The 22975-nt window shown below is 43.4% G+C and overlaps 2 protein-coding genes across 5 annotated transcripts in view; both read right to left on the bottom strand.

The window, feature by feature from the left end:
* Positions 1–22975, bottom strand: part of LOC148105734 (protein NLRC3-like) — a 167328-nt gene that overhangs the window by 86522 nt on the left and 57831 nt on the right. The gene's annotated exons all lie outside the window — the stretch shown is intronic.
* Positions 704–22975, bottom strand: part of LOC148105733 (protein NLRC3-like) — a 108812-nt gene continuing 86540 nt past the window's right edge. Inside the window, exons 1-10 of one of the 4 annotated variants that reach the window (XM_087837805.1) lie at positions 20165–20253; positions 19982–20080; positions 19725–19823; positions 18860–18961; positions 14837–15072; positions 12893–14720; positions 11208–11381; positions 8066–8242; positions 6247–6444; positions 3878–4091 (exon numbers count right to left, since the gene is read on the bottom strand). In XM_087837805.1, coding sequence (XP_087693931.1) covers positions 3878–4091; positions 6247–6444; positions 8066–8242; positions 11208–11381; positions 12893–14720; positions 14837–15072; positions 18860–18961; positions 19725–19823; positions 19982–20080; positions 20165–20253 — 3216 coding nt within the window. Of the gene's footprint in view, positions 891–3877; positions 4092–6246; positions 6445–8046; positions 8243–11203; positions 11508–12892; positions 14721–14836; positions 15073–18859; positions 18962–19724; positions 19824–19981; positions 20081–20164; positions 20254–22975 lie in introns of those variants that run through there. The other 3 variants (XM_087837806.1, XM_087837804.1, XM_087837807.1) reach the window with 3 other exon arrangements.

Raw genomic sequence — 22975 nt, 5'->3', positions numbered from 1 at the left:
CCTCTCTCAGCACACACACCGTCCTGTTTACCATCATGGCCTCAACCTGCAGAGAGAAGGAGGAAGAGCAGAGGAGATAAACGAGTGTTTCCAGAGACTCTTCATCAGCTGTCAGTGATGCAGCACATCCAGTATAAAGAGCAGCAGGGACTTCAGTGCTGGGACTGTACTAGGACTCATTGTTGCTTCACTTTTTCTAATCTTTGGATTTTTATTGAAGTTGATGAAAATGTTTTTCCCTCCTAGTTTGAGTTTGGACTTTCATTCATTAGAAGAACCTTGGTGTGTCCACTCTGAGCTCTGTAGGACCCCCAACAACAAGCCCAACAATCCAGATGGACGGTTCCAGCTGTTAACTGGAGGAATTCCATCCAAACATCTGCTCTCACTAAATTCTTCCTCACCTACAGACTGTGTTCTTCACTGCTTTAAACTTGAAATGAATGCAGTCATTGGTCTGCATGCTGATTTGTTCAGAGAGCTGATTGGCTGTTGACAGTGTTTGATCAGAGCGTGTCAGCCGTTACTATGGTGACCATAAAGGTCAGAAACAGGAAGTGTTTGTGTCCAATCCTGAAGCCTGTCACCATTCTCCTCTCACAGCTTCACTGAGAAGCTGCAGCTTTACAGGAAACACTGGATCTTTGCTTCATACTGACTGTGTTTAGTACAATACTGCTGACAGCACCACCCACTCACTCCATCACTCTACTGACCACAGAATCTTCAGTCTGTAGTCTGGACTCTGCTGAAGATCAGACAGCTGCTTCACATCTGGATCCTTCAGGTTGTTTCTCGACAGCTCCAGCTCTCTCAGATGGGAGGGGTTGGACTTCAGTGCTGCTGCCAGATAATCACAGCTGATCTCTGACAAACCACAGCTCCTCAATCTGTATAAAGAATGAAAGATGTAAGTTTATTAGACAAAGTGTGAGCTTGAAATCATTCAGTGTTTCATCATCTGTTCAGAGCTGAAGAAGGTTCAGAATGTAGAAGTTTAGAAAATGGAAACTCCAAACAGCTGAAGCCAACAGGAAGCAGCTTCAAACAGGAAACTGTGCAGAGTTTCAGACTATATGTCCTGATGCAGCCAGTTGGATTTTGGAGATTTGAATCTCTGTTCTGTGACTAAGTCCTTGAATCATTTCTTCCAGTTGGTCCAACAAGACAGACTATGTATTGGACATGTGTTGTGGCTCCATTAGGGCAGCTTCTAAATGTGATGTGATGGCCCCTCTGGGTCTGTCAGGTCACAGGATTGAAGAGAGCTCAAACTGGGCACACAGTTGTTCCAGTCTGGACCAAAGACTCTATACTGGGACTGAGGGACTGCTTTGACTGCACCCACTGGGACTTTTTAAAGGCTGATGTTCTCACTGTGAGTACAAGAAAATAATTATTAGAATGTAATGTGTTAAATTTGTTTAGATCATGGTAATAAGGAAGGATTGGTCTGTGTTTCAGTTTGGTTTAGCGTTGGCCTGAGAGTGTGTTTAATTGTTTAGAGAGAAAGGACACTGGGGGACTGGTGTCATAAATAAAAGGAGTCAGGAAGCTACAGATGGGGGTTGTTGATGCTGATGCTTGTACCTTTAATAAAAACTCCTAATTGTTATAACTTAGAAGTAGGTTTGTAGGAGACTCTCCACCTGATCTGTAAATGTAAGACAACAAGAGGCCAACGACCCAGTGGATGCAGAGTGGTGGTCTCAATATTTGTAATATCTTAACTCTGTTTTGTATGTGGTCTCAAGGAATTTGGTGTAGCTTGGGTGAGGTTACTTTTATGACCCCCAGAAAGTCACGTACGCAGAGACACACAAAGTGCTTAAACTGTTACACTCACACATCCACACGCACACTCACTCACGTGCACTCACAGGCACTCACGTACTCGTGCATACACACAGACACTCAGAGTTTTCAGCACACCATGGGGGGTTTTATGATAGGGTCGCTCCTATAAAACTGTGTTTCACAGACAAAGGCAAGTATTCCCTTCTAGAAGATGCATGCTTAAATGAAGATGAATAAAGTTTTTGTGAAAATAACTACTGAGTCCGGTGCATCTCTGGAGATGGAAAAAAAGGTTAAGTGTCCTATGGCACTCAGTAGGTATGGGTACCGGTATGCGGTGCCATTATGGCACCAGTTCTGACATAAACGGTAGTAATGTTGGGATTTAAATATATATCCTTAGTGCTTATTTGCTGATTATATTGTTTTATGTATTTTAATAAGAGAGAGTCAGCTCTGAGTAGAGTCTGAGCCAAAAGTACTGACAGGAAACTGCATGCTTTTGCAGACAGAAAATGAAACAAAGCAGAGTGTTTACTTTAGATTCTAGCCAATCATTTTACCTTTCCAAGGATAGTAGGCGGGCCCAGGTACGTATGTTCTTTTAGAGCAGAGCTACAGATTAAAAATGCCCAAGGCGAAGCGGTCAAAGTCTGGCTGTACTTCACAGCAAAAGATGCAAACTCAGCAGCCTGCAACAAGTGCTTTAAGGTGATACTGTGCAAAGGAGGTAACACCTTGAATCTGATGAAACACCTGGCGACGCATAGCGTTTTTTTAAAAGTCGAGAAATGCACCGTATTTGATAGCTTGCTGCAAGACCGAGCGCATCTACTGCGGGTGCGGTGTCTGTTATCAGACCCGGAGTTAGCAACATCCCCCAAAAACCCAAAGAGGAGAGTCCTGGCCCCTAGCCCTGCCAGTGTAGCAGAAATGATGATGGATGATGATGGCAGCAGCAGCAAACACCGTCGTAGTTACATGCAGCTGTCTTCTTGTTTGATGGCAGATACTCCCTTCACCCTGGCCAAAAAGGCTAAAATGACCAAAGAAAAAGTGGAAAAAAGCTAAACATGAGAGGTTTTTGGACAAAGTTTGTGTTCTTCATTCTTTAAGCACCGGCACCGTTTCAAAAGTACGGGGTTGGCAGTTATCAGATAAAACCTAAACGATAACCATCCCTAGCACTCAGTGATGATGGTGCTGTGGCCCCACCACCTCCACCTCTTTGTAAAGGAACTAACTGTCATCTGAAGCTTCAAATGGAACTAAGACTTCCTCCACTAGGTGGCAGTGTCTGATGAGAAAGTGTTAGTGGAGCTGGCCTGGAGTCAGAAACAGGAAGATGCAGGATTTGGGCTGAAATGGGGAAAAGTGGTTAGCACTAGTGCCTTAAAGCAAGAAGGTTGTAGGTTGAAGCTTGTTGGCCTTTCTGTGGAGGTTGGATGTTCTCCCACAGTCCAATGAAATGCTGCTTAGGTTCATTGGTGCTTCTAAATTTGCTGTAGGTGTGGATGTGAGAGAGTGCTTCTCTGTCTCTCTCCGTTGGCCCTGTGATGGACTGCTCACCTGTGCAGGTGGACCACGCCTCTTGCCCTATGACAGCTAGGGCACAGGTTGCAGCCCTGTGAGCCTAAGCTGAATAAAAAGTTAGCAAAAATGATTCATAGATCGCCTGAAATCCCCCAGTTAGCAGTTTGGTAGATAGCTATGACATGCTAATCCCATCCAGCAGCTGTATTCTACCTGTAAGCTGATCCCTGCTGAGCCAAAGCACTTTTTCATCTACAAATTACAACCTTTAATAGAAACCGATTGGTCAGCATCTTATTAGCCTGCTGTTAGCTTCATTCCACAGAAAACTGAGAGAAACTAACAGAGTTGATAAAGAATAAAGAAAAATGTGCTGATTTGAAGGATTGAAATGTGAACATTTTTCTGCTGCAGTCAATAGACTAAACCAGAGAAGAAGAAAACAGACTTTACCATGAAGATCCTCAGTGTGGATCAGTATAATATCAGCCTGATGTCTGCAGTTTAGTGTCAGCACAACTTTCACATCATATTCATCTCAGCACAACTAAAACATGCTGACTGACCTCAGAGTTTCAAGTCCACATCCTGGACTCTCCAGGAAACCACACAGATGCTTCACTCCTGAATCCTGCAGCTTGTTCTTAGTCGATGACCAGGAGTCATTACTCAGGTCCAGCTGTCTCAGATGGGAGGGGTTGGACTTCAGTGCTGCTGCCAGATAATCACAGCTGATCTTTGACAAACCACAGCTCCTCAATCTGTATAAAGAATGAAAGATGTAAGTTTATTAGACAAAGTGTGAGCTTGAAATCATTCAGTGTTTCATCATCTGTTCAGAGCTGAAGAAGGTTCAGAATGTAGAAGTTTAGAAAATGGAAACTCCAAACAGCTGAAGCCAACAGGAAGCAGCTTCAAACAAACACAACAAGAGAAAAAACTCTGAACGTTTCACATTAAAGTCGTACATTTATCATAAAAACAGGAAAAAGACTTGAAAAAGTCGTGTTTTTCCTTCCAGGAACCACAAGGCTTCACTTTTAAAGGTGAAGTGTGAAAGAAATGGACATATTTGAAGTCCAACACCTTTTTCCAGTCACATTATTAAAGCAGACAAACTACAAGCTCATTTTCATTCCAACAAGTCATCTTCTGACCTGGACTAACAACACTGGTCTCTATGTGCAGCTGGCTGTGAGACCAGTGCTGAGGGACCGTCTACAACGTGCAACACTGAAAAAACATCACACACTAATTTGCTTCCAGCACTTTCACACAAACTTCTACTGTCATTATTGTCACCAAACTCTGTGGATCCTTTATTGCAAATTCAAATGGGATTCAAATGGTCAGACAAAAGAGGGTTATGAGGAAATATGATGAAATGTTGTGTATTAGCAGCAGGTTATTGAATCATTTTCCTCAGAAACCAAACAAAATGATTGACAAACATGTTTTTACAAACTCAGTGTTGGACTTGGATCAGCAGGATAAGCTGATGTTTAAAGGCATTTGAGTCTCGCTGTATGAGAGTCCAGTTATTACTCAATATTTATGGATGATGTTCTTTCAGTGTTGCACTTTGTAGACACTCCCTGAGCCTCACAGCCAGCTGCACATGGACCAGCTGACATTACCCAGCATTAGAGGCGGGTGTAAAAAAATGGATTTTACTATTTAAATGGTTTTAATTTGAATAAAGCGATGTTGATTCATTCAATCCTGAATCGATTTTTAATATAAATGTATTTTGCCAGAATCTCAGGTTAAAGCTCCCAAAAGTATTTCAACAACAACCAAACAGATAAAACAGTAAATGAGAGCAGCTAAACACACAAAGATGGAAACACAGCGTGGATCGTTCACTCGACGGCACGTACACGGACACGCCGTCGGGGCTGAAAGTGGACAGCTCACAGATCCTGAAGCTGCAGGTTTCATCTGTCTCCAACCAAAACTGACTGAACCAGCAGCAAAAGAAGATCCAAACTAAGCTTTACGTTTGATGAACATCGTCATGAATTCTCCCTGACTTTGACGTTTACTTCCTGCACAGCTCTCTCTCTCTCAGTGTACTTCAAGAACAGTTTACCTTCAAAAATATGTTTTCTGCATTATTCACTGCTTATTACGCACCAGTCTGCTGTTGTGTTCACTGCTGTCGGCCTCCGAAAACAAAGCCTCATTTCTGCTGTTCAATATTGAAGAAATTTAAACCTTTTAAAATGATGACAGATTACAAACTCTCAGCTGTGTCTGTAATCAAACCTCTGTAACTTTGCTTCACTTCAGCAGCATCAGGTCATGTTCACATGTTGATTCATGGTTTGCTTCAGTTTTTGATCGACTGCAGAATATTTTGAAGGTTATCTGCTATAAAAAGCCAGAACAGGAAAATCTGCTTCATGTGTTTCTGTTTGATCCTCAGTGACTTTGACACAAAGGCCTCTGCTGTGATGATCACACCTCTGATCAAGTCTCACAGTGTCAGCTTTGTTTTTATACACATGGATATGTGCTGATAAATGATCAGAATTATAATATTTCCCACTGTCTGCTGTGTGCCGTGACCTTTGACCTGCTGAAGACAGTCGGTTGTGGATCATTCATTGTTGTGTCTGATACTTAGAACTGTGAGGAAGAACACTACACAGTTAATCAGGGTCCCCTCTCACTGAATCAGGAAAAGTGGGCAGGCCGCGTGTGGGCCGCGGGCCATACGCTGAGTATCACTGTTTGAAATGTGAACATTGTTCTGCTGCAGTCAATGGACTAAACCAGAGAAGAAGAAAACAGACTTTACCATAAAGATCCTCAGTGTGGATCAGTATAATATCAGCGCGATGTCTACAGTTTAGTGTCAGCACAACTTTCACATCATATTCATCTCAGCACAACTAAAACATGCTGACTGACCTCAGAGTTTCAAGTCCACATCCTGGACTCTCCAGGAAACCACACAGATGCTTCACCCCTGAATCCTGCAGCTTGTTGTTGTTGGTCAAAGACCCGTAGTACGTACTCAGCTCCAGCTGTCTCAGATGGGAGGGGTTGGACTTCAGTGCTGCTGCCAGATAATCACAGCTGATCTCTGACAAATCACAGTTCATCAATCTGTATAAAGAATGAAAGATGTAAGTTTATTAGACAAAGTGTGAGCTTGAAATCATTCAGTGTTTCATCATCTGTTCAGAGCTGAAGAAGGTTCAGAATGTAGAAGTTTAGAAAATGGAAACTCCAAACAGCTGAAGCCAACAGGAAGCAGCTTCAAACAAACACAACAAGAGAAAAAACTCTGAATGTTTCACATTAAAGTCGTACATTTATCATAAAAACAGGACAAAGACTTGGAAAAATTCGTGTTTTTCCTTGCAGGAACCACAAGGCTTCACTTTTAAAGGAGAAGTGTGAAAGAAATGGACATATTTGAAGTCCAACACCTTTTTCCAATCACATTATTAAAGCAGACAAACTACAAGCTCATTTTCATTCCAACAAGTCATCTTCTGACCTGGACTAACAACACTGGTCTCTATGTGCAGCTGGCTGTGGCTGTATCCCAATTCAGTGTCTGCAGCCTTAAAGGCCGCATTTTAAGGCCGATTACGTCACAGCGACGCGACAAAGTCTGTCCCAATTCAAAGGCTGCTCAAAATGCGGCCTTCAAATGCCTCCTTCATTTCCCTGAATTTTAAGGATGTGGCGGTGTAGACTTCGTGGCCCAACATATCCCAGAATGCATAGCGCGGTGGTGGGTGTGGATAATTTATAATAAAAACAACGGCGGATGAGGGCCCGAAGAGTAACTTAGTAAACTAAGTACTGAATATTATGTCACTTATTTATGTGCAAATGTTTAATAACGAAGAACATTAAAACATTACTTTTGGCCCCATGTCGGCAAACTTATGTGACATTAATCACGTTTGTACTAACTTGGTTTTAAAGCTTTTACTTTAGAATATACGCCGTTTAATAGCTGACCTTAATCTTACAGAGAATGATCAAAGCTCATGTAGAAACAAACAAATAAATGAACAAAAGATTTTCTCCTTCATTTCTGTCAAACAAAGCTGTATGAAACGTTTCCAGCTGTTAGAATCATGGTTGCTAGGCAACCTGGGCAGCGCGACGGAGGCTAGACCGTCCCATTTCACAAGCCTTGCACTTTCGGCCTTAGCGGTCTTTGAGTACGCGGCCCTTGTGGACCGTTAAGGCTCCGTACTTTAAGGCTGCAGACCCTGAATTGGGATACAGCCTATGGCCTCTGCTGTGATGATCACAACTCTGATCAAGTCTCACAGTGTCAGCTTTCTTTTTATACATATGGATATGTGCTGATAAATGATCAGAATTATAATATTTCCCACTGTCTGCTGTGTGCCGTGACCTTTGACCTGCTGAAGACAGTCAGCTGTGGATTATTCATTGTTGTGTCTGATACTTAGAACTGTGAGGAAGAACACTACAGAGTTAATCAGGGTCCTCTCTCTCTAAATCAGGAAAGATGGGCAGGCCGCGTGTGGGCCGCAGACCATACGTTGAGTATCTCTGTTTGAAATGTGAACATTGTTCTGCTGCAGTCAATGGACTAAACCAGAGAAGAAGAAAACAGACTTTACCATAAAGATCCTCAGTGTGGATCAGTATAATATCAGCCTGATGTCTGCAGTTTAGTGTCAGCACAACTTTCACATCATATTCATCTCAGCACAACTAAAACATGCTGACTGACCCCAGAGTTTCAAGTCCACATCCTGGACTCTCCAGGAAACCACACAGATGCTTCACTCCTGAATCCTGCAGCTTGTTGTTGAAGCTCAGGTCCAGCTCTCTCAGATGGGAGGGGTTGGACTTCAGTGCTGCTGCCAGATAATCACAGCGAATCTTTGACAAACCACAGCTCTCCAATCTGTATAAAGAATGAAAGATGTAAGTTTATTAGACAAAGTGTGAGCTTGAAATTATTCAGTGTTTCATCATCTGTTCAGAGCTGAAGAAGGTTCAGAATGTAGAAGTTTAGAAAATGGAAACTCCAAACAGCTGAAGCCAACAGGAAGCAGCTTCAAACAAACACAATAAGAGAAAAAACTCTGAACGTTTCACATTAAAGTCGTACATTTATCATAAAAACAGGACAAAGACTTGAAAAATTCAGTTTTTCCTTCCAGGAACCACAAGGCTTCACTTTTAAAGGTGAAGTGTGAAAGAAATGGACATATTTGAAGTCCAACACTTTTTTCCAATCACATTATTAAAGCAGACAAACTACAAGCTCATTTTCATTCCAACAAGTCATCGTCTGACCTGGACTAACAACACTGGTCTCTATGTGCAGCTGTGCTGTGAGACCAGTGCTCAGGGACCGTCTACAAAGTGCAACACTGAAAGAACATCACACACTAATTTGCTTCCATCATCCAACCTGAAGAGGAAACAGAGACGCCTCCCCTTCAAAGAAAAAGCTGCTCGTTTTGGACACAGTATCAAAGAAAGTCTACAGTATAACATAGAAAAGACAGAACAAAGTTTTGGTAGTTTTTAAATTGTGCAGAAATGAAACTACACTAAGCTCAATTATGTGACAGACATTTCATCCCATGTCAGTTTGGCCTCATCCTGGGCCGGATTATCCAGCACACACTGTGACCACAGTCCCAGGGGCCACACACAGCTGTGCTCCATCCAAGAGACAGGAAACAAACCAACACAATAATAAAAAGCACCATGTGATCTTCTTACATCTTCAAGACAAACATAGTAAAAACATGAGCATATTTGTTTCCCGATAAAATGATGTGACAGGTAGAACAGAGTAAAGTGGTGGTGTTACAGCCTTTCTCCCCTCTGCTGCCGAGGCTGTTAGTCTCTCCCAAACTCAGCTACAGGACTTCCAAATGAATGAAAGCAGAAGAAGTGGCTTTACAAATGAAAGAGGAAGAGGAGAAGAAGAGGAGAGGGAGGCCACCCTGACCATCACTCCAGCTGAAAACATCACACTTCCATTAACGTTGGTGAGAAAATGTTGAGCAGGATGAGCTGCTGGCTAATCTGGAGGCTGTAGCAGCAGCTTACAGTCACAGTGGATTTCCACTCATGAAAAAGCTCTGGCTGCTTCATTTCTCATCTCATATCAGAGACTTTAATGCTTCACTGAAGCTGTACTGTGATGCTTCCATATTCCAGTGAGGCCTCAATAATGATTTCAGCTGTTCTGTACACACACTGTGTGCCCTGTATGGCTCAAAGTCTCTGCAGCCTGTTTATATCTGCTATCATCAGATCTTCATCATCCTCATTCACATCCCTCACACACTCTACAGCCTCATCAGCACTGACTTCATCTTCAGTGACTGATGGAGCACAACATGAACCTGTGGAGGCTGAAACACTGTCCTGGTAAACATCTCCCCGTCACCACTCCACTTCTGTCAGCCTTTAAATCAGTGGTTCCCAAACTTTTTTCGCTGGGCCCCCCTTTGTTTTACAGAAAAATGTTCGCGCCCCCCCCATCACGCGCGCGCACACACACACGCACGCACACACTAACACATCCTCCAACCACACACACACATATTTTGCTCAATTGCCGTTTATTTCACACCTCAAACATTTAAACAATTAAGCAAATACAAGTAATCTGCAGGTAGTAATAAAATAAACTACTAACTCTTTTACGCTACGTCCGCACCTACACGGGTATTTTTGAAAACGCAGATGTTTCGTCCACATGTAAACGGCGTTTAGAATCACAGAAAACAGAGATTTTTTAAAACTAATTTTTTGCGTTTACGTGTGGACAAGAAATACAGAGTTCGTCACGCAAAGGTATGTGCCTTTTTTCACGTCAGCTGTGCACCACGTTATTGCTTATATGAGAGGAATTGCAGAATGGCAGATAAACAGTATTTTGTCTCTATCTTCAGGTTTTACACGCTTACATACACACAAGCAGTTACTGTCCTTCTATTTAGAAAGGCAGAGGCCTCACGGTTTAATTCTTTTACATATAGTTGTTTTTTTCCTGTGTAATAATATTCAACATTGCTATCAATACATTTTTCAAAAAAAATGCCTCTCTGTTCAAAATGGGTTTAAAAACATAAACAGCTGTGGGATACTGTTTGTCCGTGATTTAGACAGGGGGAACAAATCATGGCAGGATCAGCCTAATATTATTTGTATCCCGCTGTAACTTTACTGTATAAAGAGCAAACATCTCCAAAATGTCAGGAGTAGTTAGTTATTGCAACAAGTGTTTGTGAACAAAAAATCAAGAATGTGGGATACTGTTTGTCTGTGATTTGGAGAGCCCAGGGGGGAACAAATCCTTGCAGGATCAGCCTGAGGTGAGCCCAGCGGTGCTTCCTACGAAGGGAAAACCAATTTTGCAGGGTAGACCTACCTCGGCACTTGTGCAGGTGAAGCCAAAGGGAAGATTTGCTTCACCATATTTTCTAGTCTTTGGCTTAGAATGAAGTTGATTTGGAAACATATTCAGCGATGCTTCATCTCCTTCTTTGCGTTTGTGTGGGCGCCCCGTGCTAGCAGTGTCCAAGCGTTTTGGTTTTTTTTTTTCCCCTTTTCATGCCACGCCCCCCCTACAATGGCTCTGCGCCCCCCCTAGGGGGCGGGCCCCACACTTCGGGAAGGTCTGCTTTAAATGAACCCTGCTCAAGTCTGTCACTTCTGTTTGGAGCCAAAAGGAAAAACTGTTGTTCAGTCGTTTGGAAAGACAACATTTCTGAAAGCACTCAAACTTCTTCACATTTGTCTTCAGACACATCCTAAACATTTAGGAACTAAAGAAAGTTTCAAACATCAATCAAAGACCTGAAATATAGAAAAACTACAACAGCCGCAGTCAGTGAACTCACCTCAGAGTCTCCAGTTGACAGTTTGGACTCTCCAGTCCAGCACACAGAAGCTTCACTGCTGAATTCTGAAGCTTGTTCAGACTCATGTCCAGCTCTGTCAGATGGGAGGGGTTGGACTTCAGAGCTAAGGCCAGAACTTCACAGTGAGACTCTGAGAGTCCACAGTTTATCAGTCTGTGATGATAGAAAATATAAAATGTGTTTTTATAAAAGCAGAAAATCTGCATTATAAACACAGACTGAATGTATATGAAGACAAAACAGAGTGAGGTCATAATCTGATGAATCTGCTCTTCACATCTGTGCTTCAGCTCCTCTTACTGTGTTTGACATGACACAACAATTGAGTCTATCTCAGACCTGTAGACTTTTAATGAGAATCTTTGTTTGGCTTTAATCTGCAGATGAAGGAGGAAGATGGTGTCACATTTAGGCTTCCATAATGTCCACAGTCTGTCACTGAGATCTGATCCAGAGTCAGAGTGAAGAAACACATTTGGACTGATTCCTGTTTTGACTCCAGAACATTTTGAATGAGTTCAGCTCAGTGAAGCGTTCCAGCTGGAAAGATGATCTCTGTTTGCTACGTGCTGTCAGGTACGACTGTTCACGTCCACATGCAGGAAAAACCTGCTGACTGTTACCAAACGGAGCAGAAATCTCATCACTGGACAATAAGGATGAATGATTTCAGAGCTGCTGATATCAGATCTGATTTCAGGGGAACTAAACACAGAAATGATTGGCTCATTTTAGCTTTCTGAGCCATTATCTGCTGGTGTGTCGCTAGTTGGCAGAAAATGAGTTGTATTCCTGTTCAGGGCTTCAGTGTTTATGAGTCCAGATCCAGGTGACAGCAAGTCAAAATGATGTTACCTGTCTGTGTCCAGCAGCAGCCTGTATTCACTTTGAATATTGTTATAACCTGACATGGATCAGTTTGTCTTTGATTGGTTTGTAAATGTCATTATTTCCATTGGACCTGAGTGACGGTACAAAGACAGAGAGGGAGAGAAAGGAGAGAGAGGATGGAGACAGCAAAGAGAGAGCAAACACAAACAGGTGAGAGTGGACAGGTGACCAAGGTCAGCAACCAATCAGAGAGCTTCTGTTTGACCCACAGTCACTGATGATGACTGCACATAACCAAGCAGTGTGTTACTCTGATATCAAATATGGATCCTGCTCTCATAATAATGATCATCAGATGATATTATTGTGTTATTTTGTAGCTGAATACGATGTTTGTGTGATTATCAGTGAAAGAAGCAGTGAGGAGGATGGAGAGAGAGAGAGGACAGAGGGTGAAGTTAGAAACACTAAAAGGATTTTTCATGGAATTCATGGATGATTTGAGTGATTTCCAGCAGGACACTTAAACATGTCAGTGGACGTCCTAAAGAACATATTCACTGATATGAAACGTGTAATTGAACAGGATTAATATCAGTGGAAACATGGTGGAAACAGCTGTGACTGCATGGATGTGACACACTTCAAATCTGTTCTCCACTCTTGGATTTGGGATCCATGGAGCTGCTGCTGAGTCTGTACAATAAAGGAATGGTGTGGAAGGTTGCAGCATACGGACACAAACACTTTGTGGTTACAATGTGATTTAATTTTCAAAATTAAACTACTAACCTACACTGATCAATGCTGTTAATGATCACATCTGGACTCACCGAGCCTTTCTGCAATTCCTCACAGCTGGAATCAGTCTCTGTCGTCCCCAGTCTGATGTTTTGTACTTCTGCAGGTCCAACTCATCCAGAACCTCCTCTGACATCTGCAGCATGAAGGCCAGAGCTGAGCACTGGATCTCAGAGAGTCTCTTCTTTGATCTGTTCTCTGACTTCAGGAACTCTTGGATCTCCTGATGTACTGAGAGGTCGTTCATCTCCATCAGACAGTGGAAGATGTTGATGCTTCTGTCAGGAGAGATTTCATAACTGTTCATCTTCTTCAGGTTGTTGATGACTCTCTGAATGGTTTCTGGACTGTTTTCTGTCTGACCCAGCAGACCTACTAAGAGTCTCTGGTTGGACTCCAGACAGAGACCATGAAGGAAGCGAACAAGCAGGTCCAGGTGGCCATTTTTACTCTGGAGGGATTTCTCCATGGCTCTCCTCAGAAACACATCAAGTGATTGGAGATCTGTGTTATCAAAAACACTGGAAATCATCTCGGTCAACGATTTTGGTTTTAGAAACATCTTCAGCACCTTTGTCTTCCTGTTGGTGTGACAGTGGAACATGTAGACTGCAGCCAGAAACTCCTGAATGCTCAGATGAACAAAGCAGTAGACTGGTTTCTGGAAGATCACACACTCTCTTTTGAAGATCTCTGTACAAACTCCTGAGTACACCGAGGCCTCTGTCACATCCAGACCACACTGCTCCAGGTCTTCTTGGTAGAACATGATGTTTCCTTTCTCCAGATGTTCAAACGCCAGCCTCCCCAGCTTCAGAAGAACTTCCCTCTCAGCCTTCGTCAGCTCCTGTGGACTCGTCTCATGTCCCTCATGGTACTTGTTCTTCTTCCTCTTTGTCTGAACCAGCAGGAAGTGTGAGTACATGTCAGTCAGGGTCTTGGGCAGCTCTCCTCTCTGCTCTGTAGTCAACATGTGCTCCAGAACTGTAGCAGTGATCCAGCAGAAGACTGGGATACTACACATGATGTGGAGGCTCCTGGATGTCTTCATGTGGGAGATGATTCTGCTGGACAGCTCTTCATCACTGAATCTCCTCCTGAAGTACTCCTCCTTCTGGGCGTCAGTGAAGCCTCGTACTTCTGTTAGCCTGTCAACACATGTAGGAGGGATCTGATTGGCTGCTGCAGGTCGGGAAGTTATCCAGACGAGAGCCGAGGGAAGCAGATTCCCCTGGATGAGGTTTGTCAGCAGCTGGCTGACTGATGACTTCTGTGTGACATCAGACAGCAGCTTCCTGTTGGTGAAATCCAATGAAAGTCTGCTTTCATCCAGGCCGTCAAAGATGAACAAAAGCTGAGAGACAGCCAGCTTCTCTGCTGTGACCTTCTGTAATGTTGGATGAAAAACATGGAGCAGCTCCAGAAGACTGTGCTGCTCATCTCTGATCAGGTTCAGCTCCCTGAATGAAAGCAGAACCACCACACTGACATGTTGGTTCTCCAAACCCTCTGCCCAGTCCAGAGTGAACTTCTGCACTGAGAAGGTTTTTCCAACACCAGCCACGCCGTTGGTCAGAACCACTCTGATGGGTCTCTGTTGGTCAGGTAAGGCTTTAAAGATGTCCTGGCACCTGATTGGAGCATCTTTGAGGGCGTCCATCTTGGAAGCTGTCTCCAGCTGCCTCACCTCATGTTGGGTATGAACCTCTTCACTCTGTCCCTCTGTGATGTAGAGCTCAGTGTAGATCCTGTTGAGGAGGGTTCTACTTCCTGTTTCATCACTTCCTTCAGTCACACGTTCACATCTCCTCCTCAGACTTATCTTATGTTCATCTAAAACCTTCTGCAGACCAACATCTGCTGAAAGAAAGAAAAACAATGAGACTAAAGAGAAAGAAAACTCTTCAATGTCTGAACAACACAAGAAGTCCAGTTTTCCGAAATGAGTCCATCAGCAGACAGATGTTCAGTCTTACTTTGTACACAGCTGCTCTGACTGGCTGTCTGCAGTCCAGCTCTGCTTCTGGATCTTTCTCCACACTGGGGACAGGAGGAGTCTCCTGATGAAGCAGACTGGTCCCAGTATGAGGAGATGCACTGTCTGCAGAACCAGTGTCCACAGCTGGTAGAGACTGGATCCTTCAGGACGTCCTGACACAAAGCACAGCAGGACGGCTGCTCCTCCTCACAAACACCACTCCTCTTCCTCTCTCTGTGAACACATTTTCTTTATCACTAAAAACATTTACTGTCAGTGAAAAACATCCAGATTTGACCAAACTGCAGTTCCTCACAGTTCCTTTGATTTCATCAACACTAATGAGCTGCTCTTCCTGTCTGCCTGTCTCATTAAACACTGAGTGATGAATACAAACTCAACACTTCCTGCAGACTTCCTGACTTCACAATAAAAGCTTTCCATCAGAGAGATACAGTTATGACTGTTTTACAGCCGCTGTGTGCAGATTATCTGGGTCAGTTCACTCTGAAGCAGCTTAGAAGTGTCCGTGTAGAGCCGTGGTCTGACACACAGAGACTTCTGATTTTCTCTATTTAAACAAACATGATGACGATGAGCAGGTTTCTCTTCTAGTATAAAACTCTGTGTCTGTCTGGCTGGCTCATGATAGCTTTTCAGGTTTTATGTTTTGCTCTCTCCTGCTAGCGTTTTACCTGCCTGGGTGGAGCTTTTAATGGCCTCTCGCTCTTGGTCCACACAGTTATGATGATTACACCACCTGTTGCTGATTCACCTGGGCTTACCGGTAACCATTTAACGCTGCGGTATGGAGCAGTTTGTCGCTGGGACATTGACCCTCCTGTGTTCATGATCTCAGCTCCTTGCTAAGAAATCTCTCTCTAAATTCACCACTTGGGTTAACTTTGAGTATACTTTGAGTATATATTTCCCCGGACCTGGTTACAGATGCTTCCCGTGTGTGGCTGTGTGAGTGGAGAGCAGGACAAGAGTGACTGAAGAGGAGTGAGTGTTGACTCCCTTCCCTCTTTTCCCTGGAGCCCTGGACCCCCTCCCCAACTCACTGTACATATATAGAGCACTGTGGTTCACCCCTTTGGTAAATAAACTGTCACTTTTTTGTTTGTCAGAACTCAGTCTGTGCTTGAGTTCCTCTGTTAGCCATGACATTTTGTTGGTTCTCTCTCTTCAGGTCCCTGTAAGTGTTTGATCGGTCTTTCTAAAACATTGCTTTCTGCTTTGATTGTTTTGTGTGCTGAGGGACATTGTTGCATGATCCACTTTTTCTTATCACTCAAATATCCTGATACTTTCAGAAAGTTGGAGAGCTCTCCTGGTTTGCTTAGTCTTTGCTCTGTACTGCAGTACTTGCATTGGTTTCACTGGACAAGTCTGCATGTGAATCTACAACTGATCTGACATTGTGGCACAAACTTCTCGTTTGGCTCTCAGCGGAGGCGGTCGCACTTTTCTCCTCTCCTCCTTACCCTTATCTTCCCTGCTTAGCCTCTCTGTCCTTGTCTGTCTCATGTGCATTACTTTTCCCTGGAACAGTCTCTCACTGTCGTTCTCTAAAACCTAAAAGAGAATTATGGATTTGATCAACTGGTCTCTGAATGCTATTGACACCCTCTTCTCAACGAGAAGTCTGGGCTCGGGAGAGCCCGAGTGCCTCGGAGGGACTTTCCCTGCCGGTTACACAATGGACGGGTGGCAGAAACTGAGGCTCGTGTGCCTGGCGGGACTGTCGATCGAGGACGCTGAAGATATTTACCTATTCGGAACCATGATAACAGGGTTCTTGCTGATCGGAGCTGGCATGGCCCTGACTTATCAGATAAATAAGGGAGCGGAACCAGCTGTTCAAACCCCCCCAAAGCTGCCCGCTGGAATTGAAGCGACGGGACGAGTCGCGACCTCTCACAACGAACGCAGCATGGTTAACACCTTGGAGACGCTTACGGCTTCTGTGAAGGCTCAAAACAACACCATTGAGCGTATGGTGGGATACATCAGAGAGGGCCCTGCTCAAAATGAGAACCTTGAGCGAAAGTTGGATCACATCACAGAACGGATCACTGCAGTTGTGAGGTCTCAGAATCAAAAGAATGATAACACCACGGATCAGAAGTTTGATACCATCATGGGGAGGCTCGCGGCTCTCCAACGGGAGATAGAGAGACCAGCATCAGAGTGTTAAAGATCAGCTTTGAAAAATCTCAATAAATCAACAAATTCGGGATCAAAATGCAGACACCACCACGGCGCCAGCTGCACAGGCCCAAGGCTGAAGCCGGACAAACACTCCCTGATAACAACTGTGTGATGACTATTCTCCCCATCCCATGCAAGGCCACCTGGATTGGCTGGAGGACTGTTTACTTAGCCTGATAGGGCGAAGGACACTGTCTCAGCTGAACTATGGACATGCATACACACACACTTACACTGATAAGCACTCACTCATCTCCCCTTCCCTTTCCAACGCCTTTGATGCTTGTTACCTCCTGGGAACACGAGGCGGGTCTGGGCCCGCGCTGGCGAGTCGGCGCAGTGGCAGGATGTCTGCTGTGTTGCCTGGGATTACTCCTCATCCCCCTACTCCCACCCTGTGGCTTGTTATGTCTTCATAATGTTGTGCTGTGAATATTCATGTGCTTTTTTTTGTGCAGAGGAGTTTTTTTGTTTCCTGTTCTCGTGCTGTCCTACCATGGAAGCACAGCATGAGTAGGGGTCTCTTTTTTTCCTCTTGTACCTTCCCATTGTGTGTACATTTCAGTGTTTTTTCCGTAACTGCCGATCTCCGACTTGTAACCCCCATGTAATGTCTGTGTTATGTGTGTAAGGTCGGGGGGGGGGGGGGGGGGGGGGTCTCATTTCACTGCGGGGCAACCTGTATGTGACAAATAAAATCTGAATCTGAATCTGAATCTGAAACACAGTAAACAAACACTACGAGCACCTTGTTTCATGTGCAGTGGCTTTCTTCTCATTCTGTTACTGAACACTGTATGAAAAGCCTCTCACTGCCAGCATCCTTCCAGCCCCTCAACAACAAGACCAACTCACATCTTCACAACACCAAGAATTTTTCCCCTTTTCTTTGGAGAAACTGAGAAGCCAATAGGATTGTAGCTCAAACTTGCCCACAGTCCTGCTTCATCACTGCTCACTCCTACCTGTGTTGATGCCGAGTGGACAGTCATAGCCTGCTGCTAGCATGAATGCTAAATGTACTGCTGTGGATGATCAGCAGAAAAAGATGTTGTCAGTTTGACTGTTTGCTGTATTTAAAGTGTTTTTCTCAGTTCATCTGTATTCAAAGTGCATTCGGGGCTTTAGCTGACAGCTCTTTGTGCTAACAAACTAAACTCTCTTAGTTTAAGCCAACAGACTTTACCAAACACAAAGCCTGCTGCTGCCTCCATGGGTTAGCTTGTGTGACTGGTGTTTACACCAATGAAATCTAAATCACACTAATGTGTCCTCCAAGGTGTTTGGTGGGAGCACTGAGTGAAACATAAGAGCTCTGGTAAAATAACAAACAGGGCTGTGAGAGCAACTGAAGTGATAAAAATACTGTTTAAAGATAAAAAAAACACTTTGATGTTCTCTTGTCACCTAACAAAGTCCAAACCCTGTGAACTGTTTTAGCTTTAATAATTGTGGATTCAGGTATCCTGAACCCATCTTTGGACATTTGTAATTAAATATTTTAAAACTCCATCAAAGACTCCTGATGTGGCTGTTTGGAGAAGGAAAAGAGGGACAAAGTGGAGCGTCGAGCTGAGGCTTCATTCACTGCAAACCTACAGTTATGTTTTCTTGGTTTTGGTGTTTGCATATTCACAGCTGAAATAAAGCTGCCTCTTTGACTTCATCCTGTTGTGTTTGGGGCCAATCCTGCCTGCCACACAGCGCTACAGGACAAAGTCTAATATTTTTATCTTTTTAATGAATCTTTGGTCATGTTTATCCAGGAAAACACAAACATGTAAAGGAGTCATCACAGTTCTCTGACCTCATTGGTTCAGGTTCACCACTGAAGTTTGGAGGGTGCTCTTTGGACTCATCACTCCTCACAGACGGACAGCTGGATCCTGCAGACTGTGACCTCTGACCTCTGCAGACACAAACATGTTTTATTCAATGATCAATTCTCTGATAAAGTGGTTGAAGCAGCTGTGATCACACAGACTGCAGATAATGCAGCTGTTTCCTGTCAGTAACAGTCCTCTTAGATTAGAGTTCAGCTTTTTACAGGAAAACAAATGTCCCTGAATGCAACAGTGGACACAGTCTGCCTGTGTGGCTGTGATAGCTGCCGTTAGGAGCGCTCATGTGTTTGCAGTTAGACAAGGAGATGTTACTATCATGGACATGTTAACAAATCCTGCAGCATCACATGGCACAAACACTTTGTGTTCCTGTCATCTGCAAGCAACAGGAAGTTCATTAATAAAGGCGGGATGGAGACGTGACTGTGATGGTTCTCCTTCATCCAGCTGTTACACACATCTGGGCTCACACGACGAGCCTTTGTCTAATACAGCAGCTGCTCTCTGAACACTTTTCTGAAGAGGAGCTGCACAAACCTTTGTTTGCTTTCTAGAGCAGCGTATCAAACTCAAACTACCCACTGCTAGCAGCTGTTTCTATCATAGTTTAGGATCCAGATGTGCGAGGTCTAAATTTATACCTCTGATTAAAATAAATAGTTAAAAACAGCCAATTGAGTCCAAATGTGTCTTAAAACCAGATAAACTGACAGTTACAGCTGAGCCTGTGTGTCCTTGGAGACACTGCTCTAGTACAGAGATGCATTTTAGAAACCAGGAAACATCAAAATCATTTAAATCAGAGAGTTCATGTTACTAACAGCTCACCTCTCTGCAGCGGACACAGTCTGGGATTTAAAATCAATGAATCGATGATTGGACCAGTCACTCTTTAAGGACACAGAGCTGGATGGTTTCTGATTGACGCTAAAAATAAGTGAACATGAAACATGTGTCACATCCAATGTGTCCAATACATTACATAAAAAGTATAAATAAAGTATGTAAATAGTATATTATTTAAATCGTTAAATAGTAAAAAGCTGATTAAAATTTTATACATTTTAATACTGACATGAACTTACTTTTCGTCAGATGACTTTTTTCGCCCTAAAATACGAAAGAAATCCTTCACCCGTTTGCTCTTAGAGGACACACTTCTGGGTGGAGGTCCAGGCTGGTTCCTGTGAATAATGATGGAGCAGTGATGTGAGTGCTGAGCTGTGACATGGAGAAGAGTCATGGACAGTTAGAGATGGTCATCTCACCTCTGAGCTTTGGTCTGGCTCTCATGTTCCCCACACAGAGTGGTTTTAGAGGGAGGGACTCCCTCCTCTCTGTCCTCACACTGATCCATGCTGCTCTATTCACATCAGCTCACACACACTTTCTACCTTCACCTGCAGAGGAAACACAAATCATTATGTGCACATCAACAGAGAGCTGCAGAGGTCGTGTGCTGGACTAACATCCATCTGAGATGCAGCTTTCATCAGTTCACTACAAAAAGTGTCACAGAGCCGAGTTCAGCCTCCAAATCCTCCATTACTGTAGTCCTACAAAGCAGCAGGTCAAACATGGCTGCAGAGAGCAGCTTTATGTCAGTAACAATGTCCAGAACCGAGCTGACTGCTTACAGAGTTCATACTCTAACTGCTAGCGGCTCTGCTAGCTAAGCTAACTCAGTAACAGTGACTCTGACAGCAGTTACTGTGGAACAGCGGCCGAGCTCAGGACACATTCAGTGTGTTTAGTCTGAGTCCTGGACTCTGATTCAATGGATTCAATCCAGCTCAGAGTTTCATGTGTTCATCAGAATAAAATACATGTACTAATATAACAGAAGTAATACTCTGAATGCAGGACTGTAATGGAGGATAAATAAGCCTGAAAGAAACATTCAGTTCATATATTTGTAGACAGTGAAGCAGTTTTTAATACTGCAGCTGTTTCCTTCACCTGTGTGTGTGAGAGCCACACCTTCATGTGCTGCTTTAGAAATATGTGGTCTGACTGCTCAGACTGAGTCTAGGAGGAAAGTTCACACGCTGGAGAAAGTTTTGTTCCTAACTTTGTCAGAGTTCGGCTCCAAAGACAAAGAAGACGGAGCTTACAGTCTGTAGATGGTCCTCAGTGTGTGTGTGAAGCCAAGAAAGCACACAGGAGTGTGTTTATGTCAGCAAATCAGTGTGTGTGAAGAGTCTGAGGGAGTGTGTGAATGAGACTAAACACTGAAACCAACAGTCCAAGAAAAGCGTCTGGATTTCTTTAAGTTTAACTTAAAGAAATCCAGACGCTTTTCTTTTTGTCTCCATAATGTCTCCATAATGCTGCAATGTTATCTGCCCCAGAAACACACTGTGCAGAAGCTCTGATGGTGACACAGAAAAGTCAAAGTGGAGATACTTCTGTACACCTTTGATTAGACTCATTATAAAAAGGAAAAAAAAGTTTGAACACAGTCATGTTTCCAGTTCACTGACTTACATTTATTCCATGGACACTCACTCTAACCTGAACCACAGCTACAACCCAACATTGTTGAGGCCTCATCTCCTCCTTTCCTGACTGTAGAGGTTAAATATGCAACAACCAACAAATAAAAGAATTTGGTTCATTTCAAAGAAATTCACACGGTGACCAAGTAAAGTAACCGTAGTAAAGGAGACAACATCCCGTTGATGGTGGGATTATTTGAAAGATTTGCTTTAGTCACGTCACCAAATGCAGTTGAACCACCCGTGGATCCATGTTTGACCATTCTACCACTCTGAGCTGTGCTTTTTAATCATTTTATTATTATCATCATCCATTTATTCATTCTTTGGAGGGGGGCTATTTCTTAATGCCGCCCTAATAAGGTGATGTTCAAGGGGAAATATAACAGAAACTCTTTCAGTGTTATTCATTAATAAATTAACAGATAAACTGTGAAGAAGAAAAAAACTGAGATTTAAAGGAGAGAGTGAGAAACTTGATCATCCATCCTCATAATGCATGTTTATCAGTATCTGCTGTGACCACACTGCAGTAATAACTACAAGTCTACATTTCTGTGACTGTTGATCAATCACAGCAGGAATCTGAGCTCATCTCTGCACACAGAGCAGCTTCAGCTCTGGGATAAACTGCTCGCTTCACGTCCTTCTCAGCTCACAGACACTCATCCTGATATTTTAAAATTTGATGGTATCTGGAATAGTTGGCAGTAATAAGGATGATTTTCTGTAAAATAATATTGATATGACCCGTGAATTATTCGTAGATGACCGTTAGATTAGTTTGATGGGTTAACTCAGAGAGCTGAAGATATCGTGGACATGCTGACCTCGCTCCGTGGTGTACAGGGCCGTTTACCCTCATGATTAATATTCACAAAAAAAAAATGAGGCGAACATCATGAAGTCTGTATGTGTTTCATAGTGTCGAACCACCTTTGTACAGTTAAACCTAACAGTTACTACATGACGGAAACACCAACGTTATTTCTTTTATGCGTTTATCAGGTCACGCTGATTATTGAACAAAACCCAAACATCAGATGTTAGTCAAATTTTTTTGCTCTCTCTCCTCCTTAAACATGTTTTTAATGTTAGCTATAATTCAGAATTGGCGACTGGAACACGTATGACACATACGAACATCAGGAAATAAAAACTCGATAAATATAACCTCAGTAAATGAAGTCAGTGTACAGTGGGGTTATTACAGCTGTGTACCGGGGCCTGCGCTTTGTCGGTGGTAATAACAGCTCGATTGCTTGCGAGGCGAGCAGGTCTGTCCCACGCTTTGCTGTGAGACTGGGCTGGGCAGACATCTCCAAAATCATCGAAGCACTTTTGCAAAGAAGCTGTATCTTGACAAACCGACCAGACATCTGAAGATTAAACTGCTACATTCTCGGCTAAAAAATATTAAAACAGTATTTGGTGACACACAAACAGGTTTTTTCAAAGTTCAGTTCTGTTAGTTTCCACATGGCAGTTGTTGGTGTGCAGTAACGCCTTCTAAAAACAATGGCCACCAGGCCAAAGCAATGGTTTTGACTCGATCAGCGTTAACCCCGCCCCCTGGGTTCG

Source organism: Neolamprologus brichardi, chromosome 3 (genome assembly GCF_056152115.1).
Source record: "Neolamprologus brichardi isolate AB-2024 chromosome 3, ASM5615211v1, whole genome shotgun sequence".
Lineage (NCBI taxonomy): Eukaryota > Metazoa > Chordata > Actinopteri > Cichliformes > Cichlidae > Neolamprologus > Neolamprologus brichardi.
Note: the sequence above shows the minus strand (reverse complement) of the source record. Positions and strands in the feature narration are given on the sequence as shown.